Genomic DNA, 21,027 nt, shown 5'->3' on the forward strand with positions numbered 1-21,027 from the left:
GGTTTTCTGATAAATTAGTCAGAACTGCAGTCAGTCAACAGTGGCAGTTGTTATTATTCAGGAAATGCATACTAATTTAAATTCTGCAGTTTCATTAACTGATTAGATGTTTTAATGAATGTCCTTGATTTTAGGTCTGTCCAGGTGATTAGGAGGATACCATTCTACTCCAAGTAGATAAAGACAAAAAAGGTGTCATCTAAAGCAGTAGCAAACTGCTTGCTACTAATGAAAAAAAGTGTTTTGCTACAAATCACCAGGCGCATTGGCGCTTCAGCCATGACCGCAAATGCGGTATTGGCATTAATTTCTGAAGCCAGTATTATTACACTGCCACACTATCATACTGTAACACCTTCTATGGAAATAGGTCATCCAGTTAAAACAAGACAAAATCTGGTGAATTACACTAATAAATGGAGTTATTTCTTTAGAGAAAAAATGATAAATGGAGTTATTTCTTTAGAAAATGCATGTTTCTCTGTTCTCTTATTCTGACATATCATGTTAATCATTCTAACTACCCCTAATTTTGCAGAACATCACAGACTTTGCCTAATGTTTTCTTCCTACCCCTAGCAGACAGTTTTGACTTTCTGCTAAACCACTGAGGAGTACGATTAGTCAATAATGTCATACATTAGAGTTTGTACTTGCTCAGGAAATATACAGCGATGCAAATCCCATCGTTCTATTAACTTTTAGAGAATTAAGAGTAACATTTAAAATAGATCCAAGGAGATTTTTGATATATTCACCATCACATTTTTCCTGATTCATGAACAAAGACATTTAAAACATTTTGCAATACGCTTATGTATTATCATATATTATATTTTGATATCTAAAAACATTTTTGTAAGATTATGTGGGTCTCAATATTATGTACCATTGTTAAACCCTACTGGATGACTTAAAAATGTTTTTTTTTGTGTTGAGACTATTTTGTATGGTTATGTATCTGCTATTGAATGCTTTAATAATACATTATATACTTTTGTGACATAATTATATCATATATTTATACTTCAGTGTTATTTTGATAATAGACTGTATACTAACAAACCCGATGTTGATTTGATCTTATATTTTACTGATAACATATGACAACACTCTGTATGTAAATTTAAAGATTTTCTCATCAGGAGTCTGTATGACATCAAGTTTATGTATAACAAAAAATATTATTATATGCTGTATGTTTGATATAATCTGTATCAGATATTCATATAATATCACTATGTTTATAATGCCTCTATTATATTAAGGGTAAACAGTGATTTGAATGTGACTGTCATTTTGAGTTTGGGATGGACTAAACCATGTTTCCATTGGTTGGTGGTTTCTATAAATATTAATGAATCATTTTGAACTACAAATGCTTTTTCACTGATGAAGGCTGGATAGCCAAAACCGGTTTGAATTGATATCAGTGCACTTTGTTGCATTTATGCTTAAATAAATATTTATTTTATTATTTTTTGTTTTGGAGGTGTTTATATGCTGCAAATGCTGGCCACTGGTGTCTTACTCTACAAAAGGGCCTTACAGAAACAGATGCTTGGTGCTAGAGCCATGGGCTCAAGCTCAATGCCAAGAAGTGTATAGTTATCCCCTTTGGGAAAAAACATGTATCTGTGAATTACCATATAGGTGGCAGTACACTAAACACCAAAAGTGTGATAAATGACTTACGGACACAGTTGGACAGTGGTCTCACCTTCGATAACCACATCGCCACAACAGTCAGGAAATCCTTCTATGCGGCACACCTCATCATTAAGGGCTTTTCATCCAGAAAAAAGGAGGTCATTGTCCCACTGTACTCATCCCTCATTAGACCCATTATAGAATACAACGCCCCATTTGGTATGTACCTCTCAAGACATCTGCAACAACTGGAAAGGCCGCAGAAATACCTCACTAAAAGAATCACAGGCCTAAAGCAGATGCCCTACGCTGACCGCCTTAAAAAACTCCAGCTATACTCTGTCACATATTGTCTACTCAGAGGCGATCTCTGCTTAACATACAAGGCCATGTCAAACCCAAAGCTGTTGGACATGCTACACTTAAAGAAATCCCAATACCTCAGAGCCACATGCTCCAGGGATCTAAACCTTGTCATCACAATAAACAAAACATGCTGCACGGATAGGTTCCTGACCCAGAGACTCCCCAAACTCTGGAATAGATTGCCCACACATGTCAAGCAGAGTGCATCTTTGGCCCTCTTCAAAAGGAACCTTGACGATTGGATGGGAGAAAGGAAATTCACCTCGGGGATCACGTCAGTCGCCCTGCTAGACAGGGGTCCAGGGAAGTAAATAGTGTGGGAAGAAATAGCCAGGGAATTGTTATGGCTAAACTTGCATAGGCCCTAGGGCTGATAGCCTAGTACCAACCTATGAACCTATATCATGATATGTTCCCTGTGACCACTAGAGGAAGAACAGAAGTCCATAATTGGTGAAGAACTTTTAAGGCATGAATCACTGCTAACATCTCTTACATTTATGTGATTCAGCATGTCCCAAGGACCCTACAAGCTTTACACGTGAAATCCCATGGACAATGTTCCCCATGCAAAACCTTAAGAGCCCATCTGGACAGACTGGACCTGGGTCTGAAGAGAGAAAGGAAGTCCTGAATTCAGAAACAGTTGATCCCTCCACCACTGCAATTTCTGTTTACAAACCCTAGTACTGGTACCTGGAAATCCAAGAGATGAATATGCTGTTTCCAACAATTATTCAAATATCACTGAAGTTTTCTCAAATGTAGTCTGGCTAATGATATCACAAAGATCACTGATGCCATGAGGCCTAGATTTTTGAGGAACTCTCTTGCTGAGGTCACTTCTAGGAGACAGAAATCCAAGAAAATGCCCTGCTAAGTCAAAACTTTGTCTTCTGTCAGGAAGGCAATCCTTTTTACTGTGTTTATTCAATACCCCAGGAAAACAATTCAATGGGAGAGTGTGAGGTAGGATTTTTGAAGGTTCGATTTGAAATCTAGGCAGGAAAGGAGGAATGTGACCTTGTCTAAGGACTTCAAGCACCTGGACATGGAATCTGTGCAAATCAGCAAGTCATTTAAATAAGAAAAAATGTGGATACCTAGGGTTTTGTAATAGGCAACTACTGGGATCAGACACTTTGTGAACACTTGAGGTGCAGTAGATAGCCCAAAATGACATGCAAAAAACTGATAATGAAAGCCAAAGTAAATCTCAAATTTTACTGAAATGGAAGCAACAGGAATATTATAAGCATCCTTGAGATCTAGAGTCACCATGAATCAGTGCTCTAGAAACAACACTAGAAATGACTAAGGTGAGCATTTTGAATTTTAGAACTTTCACAAGGGTGTTTAAAATGGACTAACCTAGGAAAGATCGCCAGGAGTGCTCCACTTTTGGTAATAAAAAGATTCTGGAGTAAAATCCTTTGCCTAAGTACATCACAGGCACTGGTTTTATGATCCCTGCTTCCACGGTGTGATGGAGCACTGGAGGAAACAGCTCTGTCTGGTGTGGTGGGTGTAAAGGAATTCCCCTGAAAGGGTGAGGAATTTCTATCTACTGTCAAGCGTATCCTCTACACATTATTCTCAGAATCCATTTGTCTGATGCTATTTATGGCCAGGCTGCATGACTGAGAGAAACCCTGGAGGAAGAGAACAATGGGCAGGAGGCTGGTAGCAGTACTTTGACTTGGTTTAGTCATCATAGCAGGTTGATCCTTTTTCAAAATGGAATCCATCTTGTTTGGTTTCAAATAATTATTCTCTTGACATTTCCTTTTGGATCCATGACTTTTGTTTGGCTGTGATTGATTGTTTTTTTTGTTCTGGCACTTGAAGAAAGACACCTTGTTTGGAAAGAACTTAGGTATACGAAACTTCTTAGATACCTCCATGCATTAATTTGTCTCTCGTCCCACTGTTTGAAAATCTGTGTAACAGAGGGCCTAAACACCAATTCAGAACTTAAGATCCATTCAAAAGTTCTCTTTATGTAAAAAAAAATACTGTCTTAATACAACAGTAGCAGCAGTATCTGCAGATTCAAGCACACATCTCTAAGCAAGTTTTGAAACCAGAGTCAAATTAGAAAAAAATTCATTCATACAAGACCTTAGCTCTGCAGCAGGTAAGGATGCAGAATATCATCCAAACTGCACACGCACTGTAAAATAAATTTCCCCATACAGCTTTGCTAATTTAATATTCTAAAGGTTAGATTTATAAAATGAGCTATCATTTTGTCCTGAAGATCTATTTCCCCTGTTTATCAGGGAGCACTGGATTAGATGAAGCCAAGGATGTTTTATTTGAGCAGGCAGCTGGAGAGACCATAGATGAGTCATCATAATCAACGCCCCCTTTTTCCCACTTTCTACACCGGGTCAGGATGTCGTGTCATTTGTCGCCATCTCTCCTGATTCAATGCCTCTCTCCTAACTTCTTTGACACTCATGCCTGACTGTCGCATGTCTTCTCTCACACAGTCAATCCACTTCTTTGCTGGATGCCATCATTTCCTCTTGCCTTTTTCCTGTCTATCCCAAATCTTCAACAGATTCTCTTTCCTACAAGTGCCCAAACCACCTTTCTCTTTGACATTTTCTGCAATTGGAGCTACTTGGGTTTCAGCTCTTATGTCCTCAATTCTTCATCTGTCCCATGGTCTGCATCCTACCACCTGTCTCAGACATTTCATCTCCATCACCTCTAGCTTCCTCAGCTGCTCTGCCTTTACTGCCCAGGTTTTCATAATATACAGTAATAATGGTCACATCACTGTTTTGTACACCTTACTTTTCAGCTTCTTTGGCATTATTCTGCCATACACTAAAAACACACAGAGCAGAGTCATACATATAGTAAATAAAGTATAAATGCTGAAAAAAATCCAAGATCTGAAATATTTTCCTTCCAAAAGATGAAAGCACAGGAGAGTAACCACAATAAAGACAGTCCTCTAGGTGTCTATCAGTACGCATAAACTGCACATCTGAGAAAAATAATGAAAGTTTCCTCAGAAAATGAAAAAACAAGCATTTCTCAAAAATAGAAGCCAGACAAACACTGGTACAAGCAAAAATTCCCACAGGAATTACTGTTAATACTGAGAAGAATAATACATATAAAGAAATATATTTTAAATAAATGTAAAAAGACAGAGCAATTAATAAATCTAGTAATAAATGAGAGGATGGGGTTCCCAAACGGGGCTCATCTGAGCAGTAAGCTGGAAAAATCATTGGATGGCAGAAAAAGAATGAACATACACTTCCTGTGACAGCTGTACACATTCCTCCCAGGATATGCTTCCTCTGACAGCTGTAGACAATTCCTCCCAGGATATGCTCAGCCAATCAGCTGTCACAGAAAGGGAGTGGGAAGGGAGTCTGAGCTTTTGAAAGCAGGTTAGTATTGGGTTACCTTGGCAAATAACCCAACATGCCTCTGAGGCAGACAGAATGATGAACATATTATGTTTAAGGTATTTTAATGGTATACTGTTATTATTCAGGACAACTGCAAGTTTGCTATCTCAATGGGAAAAGCATAGTATATTTTAGTAAAGTTGTGCTTCAGGAATGCAACTGCTTTATTAGTTGCAGAAGTAGTCATTTCTGTATGCCCAAATGGAAGCTACCACAATGTCACCTCTATAGACAGCCAGAAGACATTCTTGGTGGGATATCACTCCTGTTGTTGTGGCTCAGTCTCCTTAACCACAGGAAAAGACACACACAGAATTTTACTTTTCTATGCTGGTATGCCTGCACTAAAACACACTTTCTACAGTCCGCTACCTATCTTTTCTGCAGTCTTCACATATGAAGCTCTCCCATGTCTTTAGGCTGGTTACAATTCAACCATCTTCTGTTGTAACACCTTGTCAGGCAACCACCAACCTCCCAACTTTGTAAACGTCATGGTTTCTTCCATTCATTTTCAGCATTGATATAAATTTGCTGCCAAAACCACAAATAAAGGTATCATGCCCTTTCAAAAGACTAGGAAAACTTCACTGGTGTCCTGGTTAGATTTCCCTTAATCACTACGAAAACTTCTGCTGGTCTACCCTGAAAGACAGACTATGCCTATAAGGAATAACAAGTCAACAAAACGTAAGTAAATAAATAAAATATATCAAAAAAGGTGTAAAAACATTTTGAAACTTGTAAATCTGATCAAGACTGAGAACAAATGATGCAGCACTACCACAAGACAGACGTTTTACCCATTTCTTTCTTTTCAAACACACACATACAGCCTCAAATTGACAATGCACTAATTTTTACAATTAGCAATTTTCCTCAAAAAATATTCTTTCTGCATCTGCACGCCATCAGCTCCACCTTTCTCAAAACAGTTTTCTCTGCAGCTGTTTGCCATTTACTCCACAAGGGCAAACAATTCATTGCCAAGTCCTTCATGTATACTTCCAGATGTATGCCACCCCTCAGCTACATGGTGAAGCATTGCTGGGCAGTACTATGGTATGATCCAATCCTCCTGCTACAATCTGCTTGGCCTCTGCCAGGAATCACTGCCACTACAGATCAGGCAACTTGCCTTCCCTAGGACAGGGTGCACCAATATTAGTCTCCTACTCCTGCCCTCTCTGGCCAGCTCATTCTGTGGATGGGTAGCAACAGAATTCTGTATTATCTAGGTCACAATCAGAGTTACTTCCCTTTGCGCACTGAAGATGGCTGCTTGGACAGCATTACTGAACCCTATAATACAAATGAAAAATAAAATGGAAGAGTGTCAGCCTAAAGATATAATGGCATCAGTTTATGACAGTTGGGAAAGTAGTCTTGCATCTTGTGTGCTCTCTCCTTAAAAGGAAAATACACACTGGTCTGACAGTTGAACCAGGAAGACTAAGGATACCAAACCTTTGAAAGAGTCTACTACTCTCCTCTGTTCTGCATGTCTTCTCATTATCCTCACCTAGCATACAGAAACTAGCCCTGAGCACTCTGAGGGTGAGCTTAACGATAGGCAAAGTAGCATGACAGCATTTGTTGAACTGATCAGCATGTTTCTTCGAAAGTGTCTGGATTTTTACTTCATTTACTAACTGCTATAACACGTGGCTGATGAATTTGATGAACTTGAAATTTATACACCTTTCTCCCAATCTCTGTTTTTACTTGAGTTCAGTCATCTTTAAGTTAAGGTCTTCTACTTACAACTTTTATTTTTATTTATTTATTTATTTATTTTCATTTGATAACCTGGGTAGAAAACTCATCCAAATGAGCTATTTTTAGTTCAGCTACGGAAAGACAACTCTCGCATAAAGATATAACAATATATAATAAAATCTGGTTATAACAAAGGTGAAATATTGCATGCTAAGATCAAAATGTTTGGGTGTATATTTGTGGTTGCATGTTTGACAATTTTATTTGAAGCCGACATTGTAATAATGACCTCTGTAAGTATGCGAGTTGTACAAAATTTATACGTATTACAGTAACATCTTGGTACAAATCAGATATAAATTTATGTACATTTGGTATGATGGGAATGAGTTCTACAGCATTCAAGGAAGCAGACTCCATGGTTTCACTTGCAGTGCCCTCAATATCATCCTTACTCATTCCAATTCTTCACAGTACACAGTCTCCAGCTGACTGTTACTGAATATTAGTATGGCTAATTTTTTCCACCCTTATTACTTCATTTGGTCCTGTCTTGCAACACAAGCATCCACCTCCTCCTCCAATTTGTCTCTTTGCTCAGGGTCTGTCCTCTGGTGTCCTCCAGCAAACAGTAGGGAAATTCTCCTAGTGTCCTGGTCAATTACCCACAATTAAATAAGAATATCATTTTGAGTCTCCCCTGAAAATATGCCATTTCTACTAGATATAACCTAATGAAATAATAAATAAATATGCATACATGCTTGCACAAAAGCACATGCATGCATATATGTATTTTTGTACGCACAACTGAAATATTTTAAGTGAAAATTTTAGTGTGCTCTGCAGTTTAAAATAAAACTGCCCAAGTGGTCCATAGTATGGAATGTACGTGGTGCCAAACTTATGACAGATATTAATGCAAACTACTCATGTACATCGTGTCTTCTTACTTAGAATACTTATCTTAAATCTTTCCACAATCCAGTTACAAATTTTATCAATATGCATTACTTTCCAACATATGCGGCATAGAAAAGATTTGCCATGAAGTCATGTACAGGTTAGCAACATTTTCTTTTAATGTCAGCTTTATATAGCAAAGGATAATATGTTTGCAGTGATGAATAAGAATGTGTCACACTGCTGGAGATGCTGGTTGGGCAGACTGGTCTGATGAGGAAGATGATTTTTCTGAGTTATGAAACAGAATCGGAATTGCCTAGACATGGTAAGGCCTTGCTGTGTCTAATAATGGTGGTTGCCAAAAAAGCAATTATTAGAAAATGGAAATCAAAATCTAAACCAACTATACTGTAAGTAATGAATATAGCAACAGAGATAATACAAGTGGAATTGAGAACTTTAGAACAGGGTAGGAGCAAACTACATGGGAAAAATGGGAACTGTGGGAACAATACATACAAGGGAGGAATGAGGTCTAAATGGTTACAGGACTTAAATGAACTGTGCAATGTTTAAGTGAGAAAGACTGGGTAGATTACAAGTGATGTATAATGTTTGTATCCTGGAGTGTGTCAGTATACTTCGTGATGTAAAATTTTTGTGACTAGAATTGTGTCTGTGTGGTTTGTTTTCATTTATATAGCTTCATAGGTAGGTACTAGGCTATCGACCCAAGGGCCTAAGTAAGCCTAGCCAACAAGGTTCCCTGGCTTATGCCACCCAAGAAAGTTATTTTCCTGTGCCACTGTTGAGCAGAGCCACAGAAGTGATCCCCGGGGTGTATTTGCTATTTCCCATCCACTCATCAAGATTTTTCTTGAAGAGTGCTAATGAGGAACTTTGCCTGACATAGATGGGTAGCTTGTTCCAGAGTATGGGAAGTTTCTAGGACAGGAATCTATCCCTCCAGCATGTCCTGTTTATTGTGGTGACAAGGTTTAGGTCCCTAGAGCGTGTAGCTCAGAGGAATTGGGATTTCTTTAGGTGTAGCATGTACAGCAGCTCTGGGTTTGACATAGATTTATATGTTTGGCAGAGATCACCTCGGAGTAGGTGATATGCTACGGAGTAAAGCTCGAGTTTTTTGAGACGGTCAGTGTAGGGCATCTGTTTGAGGCCAGTAATCCTGTTTGTGAAGTACTTCTGTGGCCTTTCCAGCTGCTGAAGATGTCTTGTGAGGTACAAAAGGGGCGCTGTACTCTACAATGGGTCTGAAAGTCGAGTAGAGGGGAACAATGATCTCTTTTTTCCAGGATGAGAACCCTTTTGTGATGAGGTGTGCCACGTAGAAGGACTTCCTGACTACTCTGGCAATGTGATTATCAAAGGAGAGACTACTATCCACCTGGGTCCCAAGGTCTCTTATCACACATTCGATGTTAAGTAGACTGCTGCCTATGTGGCAGTTCAAGGGTACAGAGTTTTTACCAAAGGGGATGACAATGCACTTTCTGGCATTGAGCTTGAGGCCATGGCTCTGACACCAGGCATCTGTCTCAATGAGGCCCTTCTGTAGGATGTCCACATCATTTGGGGACTTGACTATGGCTCCTCGTATGCAGTCGTCTGTGAACTTTGTTAGCCAGAGGCCTTCTGTGTTAGCCTGTACTTCAGAGAAGTAGATACCAAACAGGAGAGGTCCCAGGACTGAACCTGTGGTACTCCACTTGTCACTGGGTTGAAGTCAGATTTGGAGTCTGCAACTTTTACAGTATGGGTTCGGTCAGTGAGCCAGTCGGCAACCCATCTTATGATGTAGGGATTTATACCTAGTTTAGTGAGTTTAGCTATAATTCCAGAATGGGGGATGGTGTCGAAAGCCTTGGCGAGGTCAGGATAGGCTGTGTGAACCCACTTTACCCTCTTCTACGGCTTTGGTGACTGCCTCAAAGAAGTCTATCAGGTTCAGGAGACATGATCTGGAGGCATGATCTGCCTTTCATAAACCTGAAATGGGTGAGGTCCAGAGTTTGGAGGTTACCAATGTCTTTGTTTTTGAGTTCCATGATGATACGTTCCATGCCCTTGCAGACCAGGCTAATAGGCGATAGTTCCTGGGATCAGTGGTGGCTCCCCCTTTGTGGAGTGAGATAACTGTTGCTGTGCACCATTCAGTAGGCACAAAGCTTAATGTGAGGCTATCACTGAACATGGTGCTTAGGTGTGGAGCCAGTTCGTTCTGAAGTTCATGTAAAACGCAGCCTGGGATATTGTCCTGTCCCATGGATGCTGTGTTTTTGGCTTTAGAGTGTGCAACTTTTACCTGTGTAGTTGTGATTACAGGGACTCTGCATTCTTCCTGTATAGATATGGGCCCTTTAGGGGGTGAGAGGTGGGTAAAGTTAGCACTGAACCTATCGACCAGGATGTTGGCAATATCAGTTGGTTCTGTAATTTTCGTGCCGTTGTGCTGTAACTCAGAACCGATCTGGGTGTTGCCATTGAGATTCTTGACATAGCTATAGAATGCTTTGTGGTTGTCCTTAGAATCAGTGGTGATTTTGTTTTTGTAAGTTGTCCTTAGAATCAGTGGTGATTTTGTTTTCATAGGTAGCTTTGGGGGATCTTATAAGGGATCTCAGCTTCATATTGAGGCTGACCAGGGAGCTCCTCCACTCATGGGATTTTACTCTCTTTTGCAACAGTTTCTTCCTTCTGTTGTACAGTTTGTTTATGACAGGGGACCACCAGATTGTCTTCATTTTTTTGGAGGATAGCATCTTGGTTCTGTTTGGGATAGCACGATTCATGCACTTGTGTAAGTGCTTATAGAGTGCATTTGTGTAGGATTCAGCAGTCGTAACTGTACTGTCCATCTGCATGGGTGTCATGAAGTTTGCCACTTCTGCCTTAAGAAGCATGAAGTTGGTTTTGAAGAAATTTTTTACCATGGTTTCCTTAATGGTGGGTGGGGGAGGGATGGAGGGATATGGATATCTAGGTTGATTAGCTTATGGTCAGATCATACTAACGAGGAGTTGACTTCAGGTGTGGAACACCGGTCACTCATGTTGGTAATGACCAGGTCTAGGATACTGCTGCCCCTGGTGGGATTGTGGATAAGTTGATCCAGGTCATTGGAATTTATGAATTCCAGAATGGGTTGAGTGAAGTTGTTGGTACATGAGTAGTTTTCCCAGTTAATGGTGGGGTAGTTGAAATCGCCCATTTTTAGGGTGTTTGGCTGAACCCTAACATTTTCCAGTATATCAAGAAAAGAGGAGTGGGAATCCTGGGGCATGGTGGGGGATCTGTAGCAAGCTACAATTTGAACTGCAGTTTTGCCCAGAGTTAGTTGCACTTGGATAACCTTGGATGCATTATGCTGAGCAACTAGCCCGGAGGTGTGGATATCCTTAATGAATATGGACACACCTCCGCCTTTGGTGTTTCGTGTCCAGGTTACATGGCCGAAAAGTGTGGTATGAGTTATAGCCTGGTAGTGCTGGGGTGATCTCTGGAGCCTTGAACCAGGTCTCAGTCACTACACAGATATGGGTGTTCTCCATTTTAAGGAGTGCCTCGAGTGGGTGCATTTTGAGATTTAGACTTCTAGCATTGAGTAGCATTACCCTCAGTTTTTGCTTGCCTGTTACAGTGGTGAATTTGTCATTTGAACCTTGCCTAAAAAAGGCACTATAGGGATGGCAAGAGTCTTAGCCAGTATCCGGAATCCCAGGGGCGACAGGTGCAGGCCATCTCTGGCAAAGCATCGTGGTCTGTCGACCATGTCGTCCCAGGCAGACAGATACTGGATCACCTTAGAATGATACCAGAAGCTTAGCCAATTGTTGAAGTCAATCATTTTTGTCCTTGCACTGTGGTATCATTCTGGGCAATGGCAGAATGCTACTCAGGGCTAGTGTCATACCTGCCTGGGCTACAAGATCGGAGAGCTCTTCCATGTCTCTTTTTATGTAGTCCAGGGAGGTATGTCTCAGGTCGTTCACACCAACATGGACAATGACAGAGTCATATTTGTACTTGTTGTGGAGTGACCTGAGTGCGTGGGTTATGTGGCGGATCCTGGCACCAGATACTCAGCTGACAGTAACATTCTCCTTGTTTAGCCTGGTGAGTGGGACATCAATGTGCTCGACTATAGAGTCACCTATGACTAGTGTGTTGGGTACGTTGTTTTGCCTTATGGGCTGTGGTTGATTGGCACACTGAGTTTGCGGGCTATGTGTCATTTGGGTTGTGGTGGAGGTTGCTTGCGTTTCTGCTTTGGAGTTCTCTGTTGCTTGAGCAGATTATTACTGAGAGCCTCTGCAAATGTTTTTGTGTTTCTATGTGTGGATTTTGGTGGTGTAGAGTTAGTTGGACATGTGATGAGTGTGGTGTGGTGCAAGTGTTTACTTTCTCCACTTGACTGTCAAGTTCAGTCTTGGTTGGAGAGAGCTTAAACTCCAGTTTGGCTAGATAAGTGCATCTCTCACAGGTTGTAGTGTTGGGTGGAAGAAGGAGAGGGTTGTCTGTGTACATGAGGCAATTGCTACATTGCCCAAATATGCCCATATTCATCAGACAGACAGGAAAGAACACTGGGAGCTGACCCTTGGACATGCCTGAATAAAAAATATTTTCCTCTAGATAAGTGAGGAAAGTGAGTACAAGAGCTGTTTTTCTCTAAGCAAGTGAGGAAAGTAAGTACAAAAAAATGTTTTCCTCTAGGTAACGAGGAAGGTTGAGTGCTGTAGTGATTCATAGCTTATTTAGTGCTTACAAGTTCTGAACAAGTGCCGAGCACGAATAAGCAAATTCAAGTGCTAAAACTAAGAATCTGTATCTGGACTAGACTAGTTACAGGAAAGAAACAAGTGCAAATGCGGGCTTTTAAATCGGAAAGTTGAGAAAGATGGAAAAATTGCCCAAACGGCCTATAACTACAATTTCTGGGCTAGAAACCACTTCTTATGTAGTAGATAGGTTACCTAGTGCTTACCACTACCACTGATAAGCTAGCAGGCTTCCCTCCAACATAGAAAGGCTTGGAGGGGCTCAGGAGCTTACAAACTGTCCTGGATACAGCAAACCTGTATCTGGACTAAACTAGTTACAGGAAAGGGGGGAAACAAGTGCAAATGCAGGCTTTTAAATCAAAAAGTTGAGAGAGATGGAAAAACTGCCCAAATGGCCAGTAACTACAATTTCTGGGCCAGAACCACTCCTTGTGTGATAGATAGGTTACCTAGTGCTTACCTCTCCCACTGATAAGCTAGAAGGCTTCCCTACAACACAGAAAGGCTTGAGGGGCTCAGGAGCTTACAAACAGTCCTGGATACAGCAAATCTGTATCTGGACTAGACTAGTTACAGGAAGGGGGGGGGGACAAGTGCAAATGCGGGCTTTTAAATCAGGAAGTTGAGAGAGAGAGATGGAAAAACTGCCCAAACGGCCAATAACTACAATTTCTGAGCCAGAAACCACTCCTTATGTGGTAGATAGGTTACCTAGTACTTACCACTCCCACTGATAAGCTAGCATGCTTCCCTCCAACACAGAAAGGCTTGGGGGGATCAAAGGCTTACATACAGTCCTGGATATAGCAAATCTGTATCTGGACTACACTAGTTACAGGAAAGGTAGGAAACAGGCTTAGAGTTTTTTTTTTTTTATTACAGAAAAGCAGCTAAAAGAGCACTAAAAACAATTCAAGTGCAGTGCAAGCTAGCGCACTTCAGTGTGTAGCAGTATTAAAGCAAATACAGTTTAAATAAATGGAATTTATTCAAAATGTATTCTGAAGTGAATTCAGTTATTGTTTTATTCAACTCTGAACAGTTAAAAAGTGACAAAAAATATACTTATCAGCTGAGAAGCACACACTGTCAGTACACAGGGTGATTCCAGCAAAGTTTTTTTTTTTTTTAGTAAAGTGGAAAGGGCGAAAGGAGGAGCAGAAGATAATTCAAGCTTAAACTAAGTGTGTTGGTATAAACGTATGATTGCTTATGTCATAAGTGATGGTTTATTAAAGATGTTTATTGTTTAAAAAAAGGCAGGGAATTGAATACTTTATGTAATATTGCTTAGGCTATGTGATATACAGCAAAACATGTGAGGTATAATGTTTATGTTAATATAGTTTGATTACTTTTATATGAATGTAAATTTGCCTGTGTCACAAGTGACAATTCAATAAAGGTGTTTGGAAAAAAATGAATGTGTCACACTGCCATATATTTACATTTTGATTTGTAATTCTCAATCTGGATTACCAGCTAGTAGAACACAGACAGCCACCACTGAAAATGAAACTGTTCCCAAGTCATGGCTGGGCTGTGAAGAAAATCTAAGCAATGTACATTTTTTACTGTGTTTACATGATTTACTTACTTTATATTAGTTAACCAAGTGAGTGAAATGGCCCAAAGACTCTCATCAGTCAAAACCCATGGCAGAAAGTTATGTACAAGGCATTTACAAAACCATAAAGGTAACTGAGACATTCACCTGTCAAGACATCAAGAATGCACAATAAGGCTAAGTAGAAATAATTTAACAATATCACCAAAAAAACTTCCATTTAACAATGGGAATAAATTTAGTGTGAGGAGTATGAGCAAAAAAGAAAATAAAAATACAGAGATGTGTTGTAAACCATGACTGCAGCATAACAGCAGATGTCAATGTAAGTATGACATTTACTGACTCTCTATATATAGTGATATTGACTTTATAAAGAAATTATCTGAAGAGATCTACTGTTAGCCTAGATATGATATTGGTTAAATAAAGCACGGGTGCATGTAAAGGCTTGAATACTGGTAAATCACTGTATTAAGTCAATACCAATTGGCCACATATAAAAATATACAAAAGGTCACAGTATTAAAGAAAAAGTGGCAAAAGGCTAATTTATGCAGATGAAGTGTATACTGAATTTACAAACGTATATACATCTCACAGTACATACAATACTTGCATATCCATAATATATATTTATGTTTGTAAAGTAGCAATTTACTCATAATATGGTAAATATGTAATTTCTAACATACTGATTTATCTACAGCTAAATTAACAATTATTATGCCTATTGCCTTATATTTAATGTTTAGCTAGCCAATGTTTCCAAAACATCTGTATTCACTGTTATTAAATAAATATGACTTTAATCTTTTTTTTGAAGAGGGCTAAACTGTCAACTGTTTTGATACTTTCTGGAAAAGTATTTTGATGGATGGTTAATTTAAAAGGTCGTCTTATGAAACAAATCCCCTTCTGTGTTTTTGATGATGCAGAATTGTTTTGTTTATAGTTATTTTTTTAGATGTGAACAAACTAACTTAAAGTCTACCTGTAAGGATCATGAAATGGTACCTACATTCTTTATAGATCTATTACATAACACATTATCTGCATAAAGGAGTAAGCTTGTCTCTGGGTGGGCAAAGCGTAGGTCAGTAATAAATAAAGAGTGAAGACAGACCCAAGTACCAAACCTTGAGGCATCCCTTTAGCGATCAAATCTAATTCAGAATGTGAGCTAGGCCCTACTACTCTGAAGGTTCTGTAATTCAAACAGTATTTAAACTACAGTAAATCTTCATTAAAAACTCCACATAACGGTAGCAATTTTTGTAACAGTATACTGTGATCAAAGTTTCAAAGGTTCTTTTAAGATCAAGGAATATTACGCTGGTTATTCTTCATCTGTATTAATATAAATCTGAATATTGGCTATGATATGGTTGTTAAAGTTATGTAATTATGGGTAGAGTTATACTGTTCAACAGGGAGTATATCATACTTGACATATTCTTGGATTTGTTCATAATCTTCTCAAGAATCTTTGATATAAGCGGACATAGGTTGACAATAGGGTAGATGTCACTCTGAGATCCACCTGCACATGGTGTTAGAAACATTACCTACTATACCTTACTGCAGCTATTTAATCAGACAAACTGTCCCATGATCATTGCTAGGTGCAGTCATACAGGCAGCATTAAATATTTCATGGGTTTCAGTTACTAAAACAAAACTTATTCCTTGGACTCATTATAGATCCCAATTCTTTCCAGCAACTGGAGTAGTAAGCATTAATGCTGTTAGTCACACACAACTTTTAACAAAGAGTTTTGAAATGTTTTGCACAACTTATGCCTTTACAGCAATTCAAATGTTGTTTATAAACAATCTGAAGCATGAAAACAAATGACATAATTATATCTTCACTCACCAGCTTCGATAATACGCTTATGCAAAGGGCCTGCAGCAAGGAAGGTTGACTCCACACATGAGTGTACCTTAGTTTTCATCAGATCACAGTTTGTTGCCAACAGTTTTGCATTTTCTTCCTTAAGATTAGCTCCAACAATGGAAGTGACATCACTGATGTTATCATTACCTCTGTTAAAGAAGCATGCAGATTTTCAAATAATTATACTATCGGAAGTTTCTTCAGTACCTTATTTTTATGATTAATATTTTATAAATCTAGTGACAGCATACAAGTGTCATATAAAGCAGAACAAAATACCAGTACCATAAGACAAACTCTCATAATGATAAAGTCAGTATCAGCTCTCTCAGCCGTTACATCAGCCAACAAGAAAATAATAATGTGATACTATAAGCTTAATAAAGTAGAAAACACAATTTAAACTCAAAGGACATCCCACATCAAAAATTATGATACACTTCTGGTGCCCTTCACCCTCTGGTAAGAGGATTTTGTAGCCATAAACTGTTTGATGTTCTCTATCAGATGTAAAAAAAAAAAAAAAAAAAAAAGTTTAAGTTTTAAAGACACTCTCAGAAGTAGGAAAAGAAAGCACCTTTGCTCCTCATGTCTGTCTAAAGGTTCTTGCCATAACCACAAGAATTATGTGGCAACAAAGGTTTCCAGTATTAACAAATAAGGGAGTCAGTATAATATACAAAAACTCCAGAAGGTACCTTATGTATTATCACAACCTGATTTCCAAAGTGGCATAATTTGTTGGGTCTTGGCAGAAATATTTATCTTAACCTTAAAAGGGCTGTGTAAACTACTAAGTATTAATCTATCACATTGGGTATGAGGCAGGAAGAGGAATAAGAGTCAAATTTTCTATTCCTGGGTGGTGTACTTCATTTGTTCTGTGAACTCCACACTGGTACACTGCATTATAAGTCCTGCATTCCTGATTACAACCTTAGCAAAGGGAAGTTACTCACAAATATGTCCTCTAACTTTTCATGGGCAGTAATCAGCAAAAGCCAAGGTGCCACAAGGCAGTGACTCTTCAGAGACTGCTGCCTTTCTCCCCAGGGGAACTCCTGTGCCAATGGCGTAAACCGTTATCCCACTTCACACACATAGTACTGTTAGTCTGAAATCATTTACTTCTAACAGCCACTTACACTAGTAAGAAGAGGTGATATAAATGCTGAATGAGTTTACATACCCTTTTAGGTTAACATTCATCGCTTTGCGAAAACATTACAAATTATGACAGGTTAGGAATCTGGTTGCAACAATATGCAAGTACCATCCAGACTTCATTTCTGATAGATTTAGACTAAGATGGGAAGAACTGATATTCATTAGTTAAAAAAGAATGGTTTTATTTTTTTTTTCTTTTGTTTTTAGTTTCTGTCAGCACAAGTGCTCAACGAAATGAAGTCATCTTCTAAGGCTTTTTTTTTCAGAATATTAAAAAAGTTGTCTCCGAGTATGAATGAAATATTATTTGCTTTGTTCCACATTTCACAAATGTCATACTCCTTGCAACCTGTTACTGCAGCCACGATCAATTTACCTCAAAAAACTGAGACAAAGCCAAAAGCAGCCAAGAAGGGCCTAAATCAAGAACATTTTACAAAAACTGCTAAAATTCATTAAGAAAATGAAAAATAAAAATGAGTGAAGCACTAATCTTAACAGCAAATCTTTGAGAAATGCAGTATTGCACCAATCCACAGCAGCAAATGGATAAATCTTAATGTTCTGCTTCCATAATATTGGTACAATTTTTTCTTGGAATTTCAAAGGTTCCAGCACAACCATGTCACTTCTGTGTGATGTACCACTGATGCTGATTTCTTGCTTTCTATTTCAGATTACTACAGGCTCAATTACATTTTTCTAGTTAAGTCAGAACCTTTAACTTTGAAGAGAAGTATCACCATAGCAAAACATCCTGCAAATGAGAACTGTAGCCAAGAATATACACAACATATATAATACACACATGCAATATGCAAGCACACACAAATGTTCATACTGTGTTTAATAATAGTCACATAAAGAACCTTTATTAAACACAATATGAAGCTTTACTTAAACAGGCGTGCCTGTGTGTGTATGACTATATACACTAGAATTACAAAAAGTGCGACTGAGGTGTTAAGTAACTGCTTTAATGCCTACTCTCTTGAACCTAGTACATTTGTGAGAGTACACTAGTCATAATAGTAGTCTTAAAAACTTAAGGATCAATGTGCAGTAATAATTTACTATCTATGGAAGTCAGCTGCAGATGAAAGCTTGCAATTCCAACCTGAATTCCTCAGCAAATGGCTCTCGCCAGCAAGGCCGACACCCCCCCCCCTCCTCAGGATACTGCTGTAATACAGAGTTAAAAGGAAGGATAGTCTGTGCCATTTTTCAGTTCCTTTTTGGTGCAGAGAACATCAATGAGTGTGGTTAGGAAGGAAGCATGAGAAGGTTCTATGGCTGTAAGACTACCTAGCCAAAGTGCCGCTCAAATTCAGCTTCTTGAGTTGGATTAAGAGGTAAGAGCCATGAAGTCACCCTTGGGTACAAGACACAGCTCAGTGGTAAAGCTTAAGTGCTGACTTATTGCATCTAGTAAAGAATAAGCATGGATTGACAGAAATATGCCCAGGTTCCCTTCCTCCCAAAAGGGAAAGACAAGAGAAACACCTCAAGTCTCTTTCACTATTCTACTGCCAGGCTGAATAAAGCAAGAGTGGCTACTCCTAAAAGGAATGAATGAAGGACCTTATAATGTAGGAGTGAACCTTCTGTTTAACTACTGGTACTGCAAGTGTACTTCCACATGTGTCATGTTCAACATAAGGATCAGCTGCAGCAGTATTCATTACCCATGGGAAGAACATAAAAGTCCTTACTACCTCAAAAAGGAGAGCAGGTGATCATAACATGTCAAAGAGCAGAAGTGAAGGCTGCCTTGCTCCAGCTTGAATATCCAGCTTCTACTGCTTGGAAAAGGTGTGGATGGGGTTAAACTGGTTGCCTCAGAAATGCTCTTGAATTAAATTTTCTTACAGAAAGCCACTATTCAAAATGCTGTCCTAGGAGAGTGAGCCTTTATCCGCTCTCCAAAATGTTTCCATGGTTCACATGTCAAAACATAATGCTATTAGCTACATATTTTGTATGGTTTGCTTGAATAAATGCCTTCCCTACATGCCTGGAATGAAGGAAAGGAAAACTTGCCAGACTGCCAGAAGTCCTTTGTTCTTCATATATAGTATGTCTGTCACCCAAACACACTCTTCAAATGCAATACCCTGCCCCTACTTTTCTAGGGACTGTAATGTTAAATGGATAGATGTGTGTCTTGATTCAGTGCCAGTTCTTGTACTACCTTAGGCATGAATGAGGATTTGGTTAGAAGGCATAAATTGTCCCTATGAAACTACAGGTAGGGGCTCTTTTACACACAAGGACTTGTGCCTCTAAGTGCAGTCAATAACTCTGACAAGTACACAATCAGCACTACCTATACACCAAAATGTATTAGACATGCAATGCAAGTACATAGTACTGGCATCAACATTCTATCTTTTAATGCAAAAGTATCAAGTATGAGACAAGATCCTTTGCCCATCTGGGTTATCTTGCAAAGGGTTACCACTAATTATCACTGCTGAGCTATATGTAACACAAGATTTACCCACTCTAAAAAATATTACTGCAGCTTCACCTTCATAGATAAACTGTGCCACTAGTTGATAAATCCAAATCAACCACAGTCAAGCAGTTATTACTACTGCAGCCTACCTTGTTTGCCTTTCTTATACTCTTCCAGTAATATGTTTTCTTTAGCTCGAGTAAAACTTATACTGTGGAAGACAATACCAGAGTACCTCATGTCATACTTCGTTTACTTCAATTACAGACTGCTCAATATGTATACTTTAATTACACTGACATATGATATGTGAATCTGATATCAATTTTTTACATGTACTCAGGATAATGCTGCAATATAGTGTTAAAAGGAACAGTAGTCTGTGCCATTTTCAGTTCTTTTTTAATATATCCTCAGCAGCAGCTGAAATAGGCCCTTAATGATCAGCTCACAACTTGATGTGCAGATGGTATTCTATGGGATGCCGCGTCCGTGGACCATCCTGCCCTGATAATGCCCCACCCAATCAGAGAGGCATCCGTGGTGACTGTGGCAACTGGAGGAGGGGAATAAAAGGTCGGCCTTGATGAAGAAGAGGAAGATATCCACCAATTTAGATGAGCTCTGCGACTGTGTGACTAAGATTTCGTGCCTCATCGGAAGACTGTGGTACGACCACTGGTGAATAGCATCCACTGCAGAAGGCATGTAGGCGAGCCAGTGGTAGAAGCACAATGGGCACAGCCATAAGCCCTAGAACCTTCAGTATAAATCTGGCTTTGATCTTGTTGCTCTGCAATAGAATCGAGCAATTTTTGGATGTCCAGAATTCTTTGATCTGTTAGTTTGGCTAACATTTTGACGGTGTTTAATTCTGCGCCTATAAAGGTGATAGATTGGCAAGGCAGCAGAGAAGATTTTTCGAAATTTACTGAAATTCCCAAACTCCTGCAAAGCTGTAGAGTGTAGTCTCTGGACTGAAGAAGCTGACCCTTGATGGTGGCGGAGAGGAGCCAGTCGTCCAAGTAGGGAAACACCTGAAATCCTTGACGTCT

General features: G+C 39.1%; 1 protein-coding gene across 1 annotated transcript in view; it reads right to left on the reverse strand.

Moving 5' to 3' along the window:
* Nucleotides 1-16,318: 16,318 nt before the first annotated feature.
* Nucleotides 16,319-21,027, reverse strand: part of LOC122810120 (transcription initiation factor TFIID subunit 4-like) — a 1,443,428-nt gene continuing 1,438,719 nt past the window's right edge. The window contains exon 12 of the mRNA XM_044081596.1: nt 16,319-16,496. Within this exon, the coding sequence (XP_043937531.1) occupies nt 16,319-16,496 (178 nt within the window). The remainder of the gene's footprint in view (nt 16,497-21,027) is intronic.

The sequence above is a fragment of the Protopterus annectens genome, chromosome 8.part1, assembly GCF_019279795.1.
Source record: "Protopterus annectens isolate FY-2018-M chromosome 8.part1, PAN1.0, whole genome shotgun sequence".
NCBI classification, from domain to species: Eukaryota; Metazoa; Chordata; order Ceratodontiformes; family Protopteridae; genus Protopterus; species Protopterus annectens.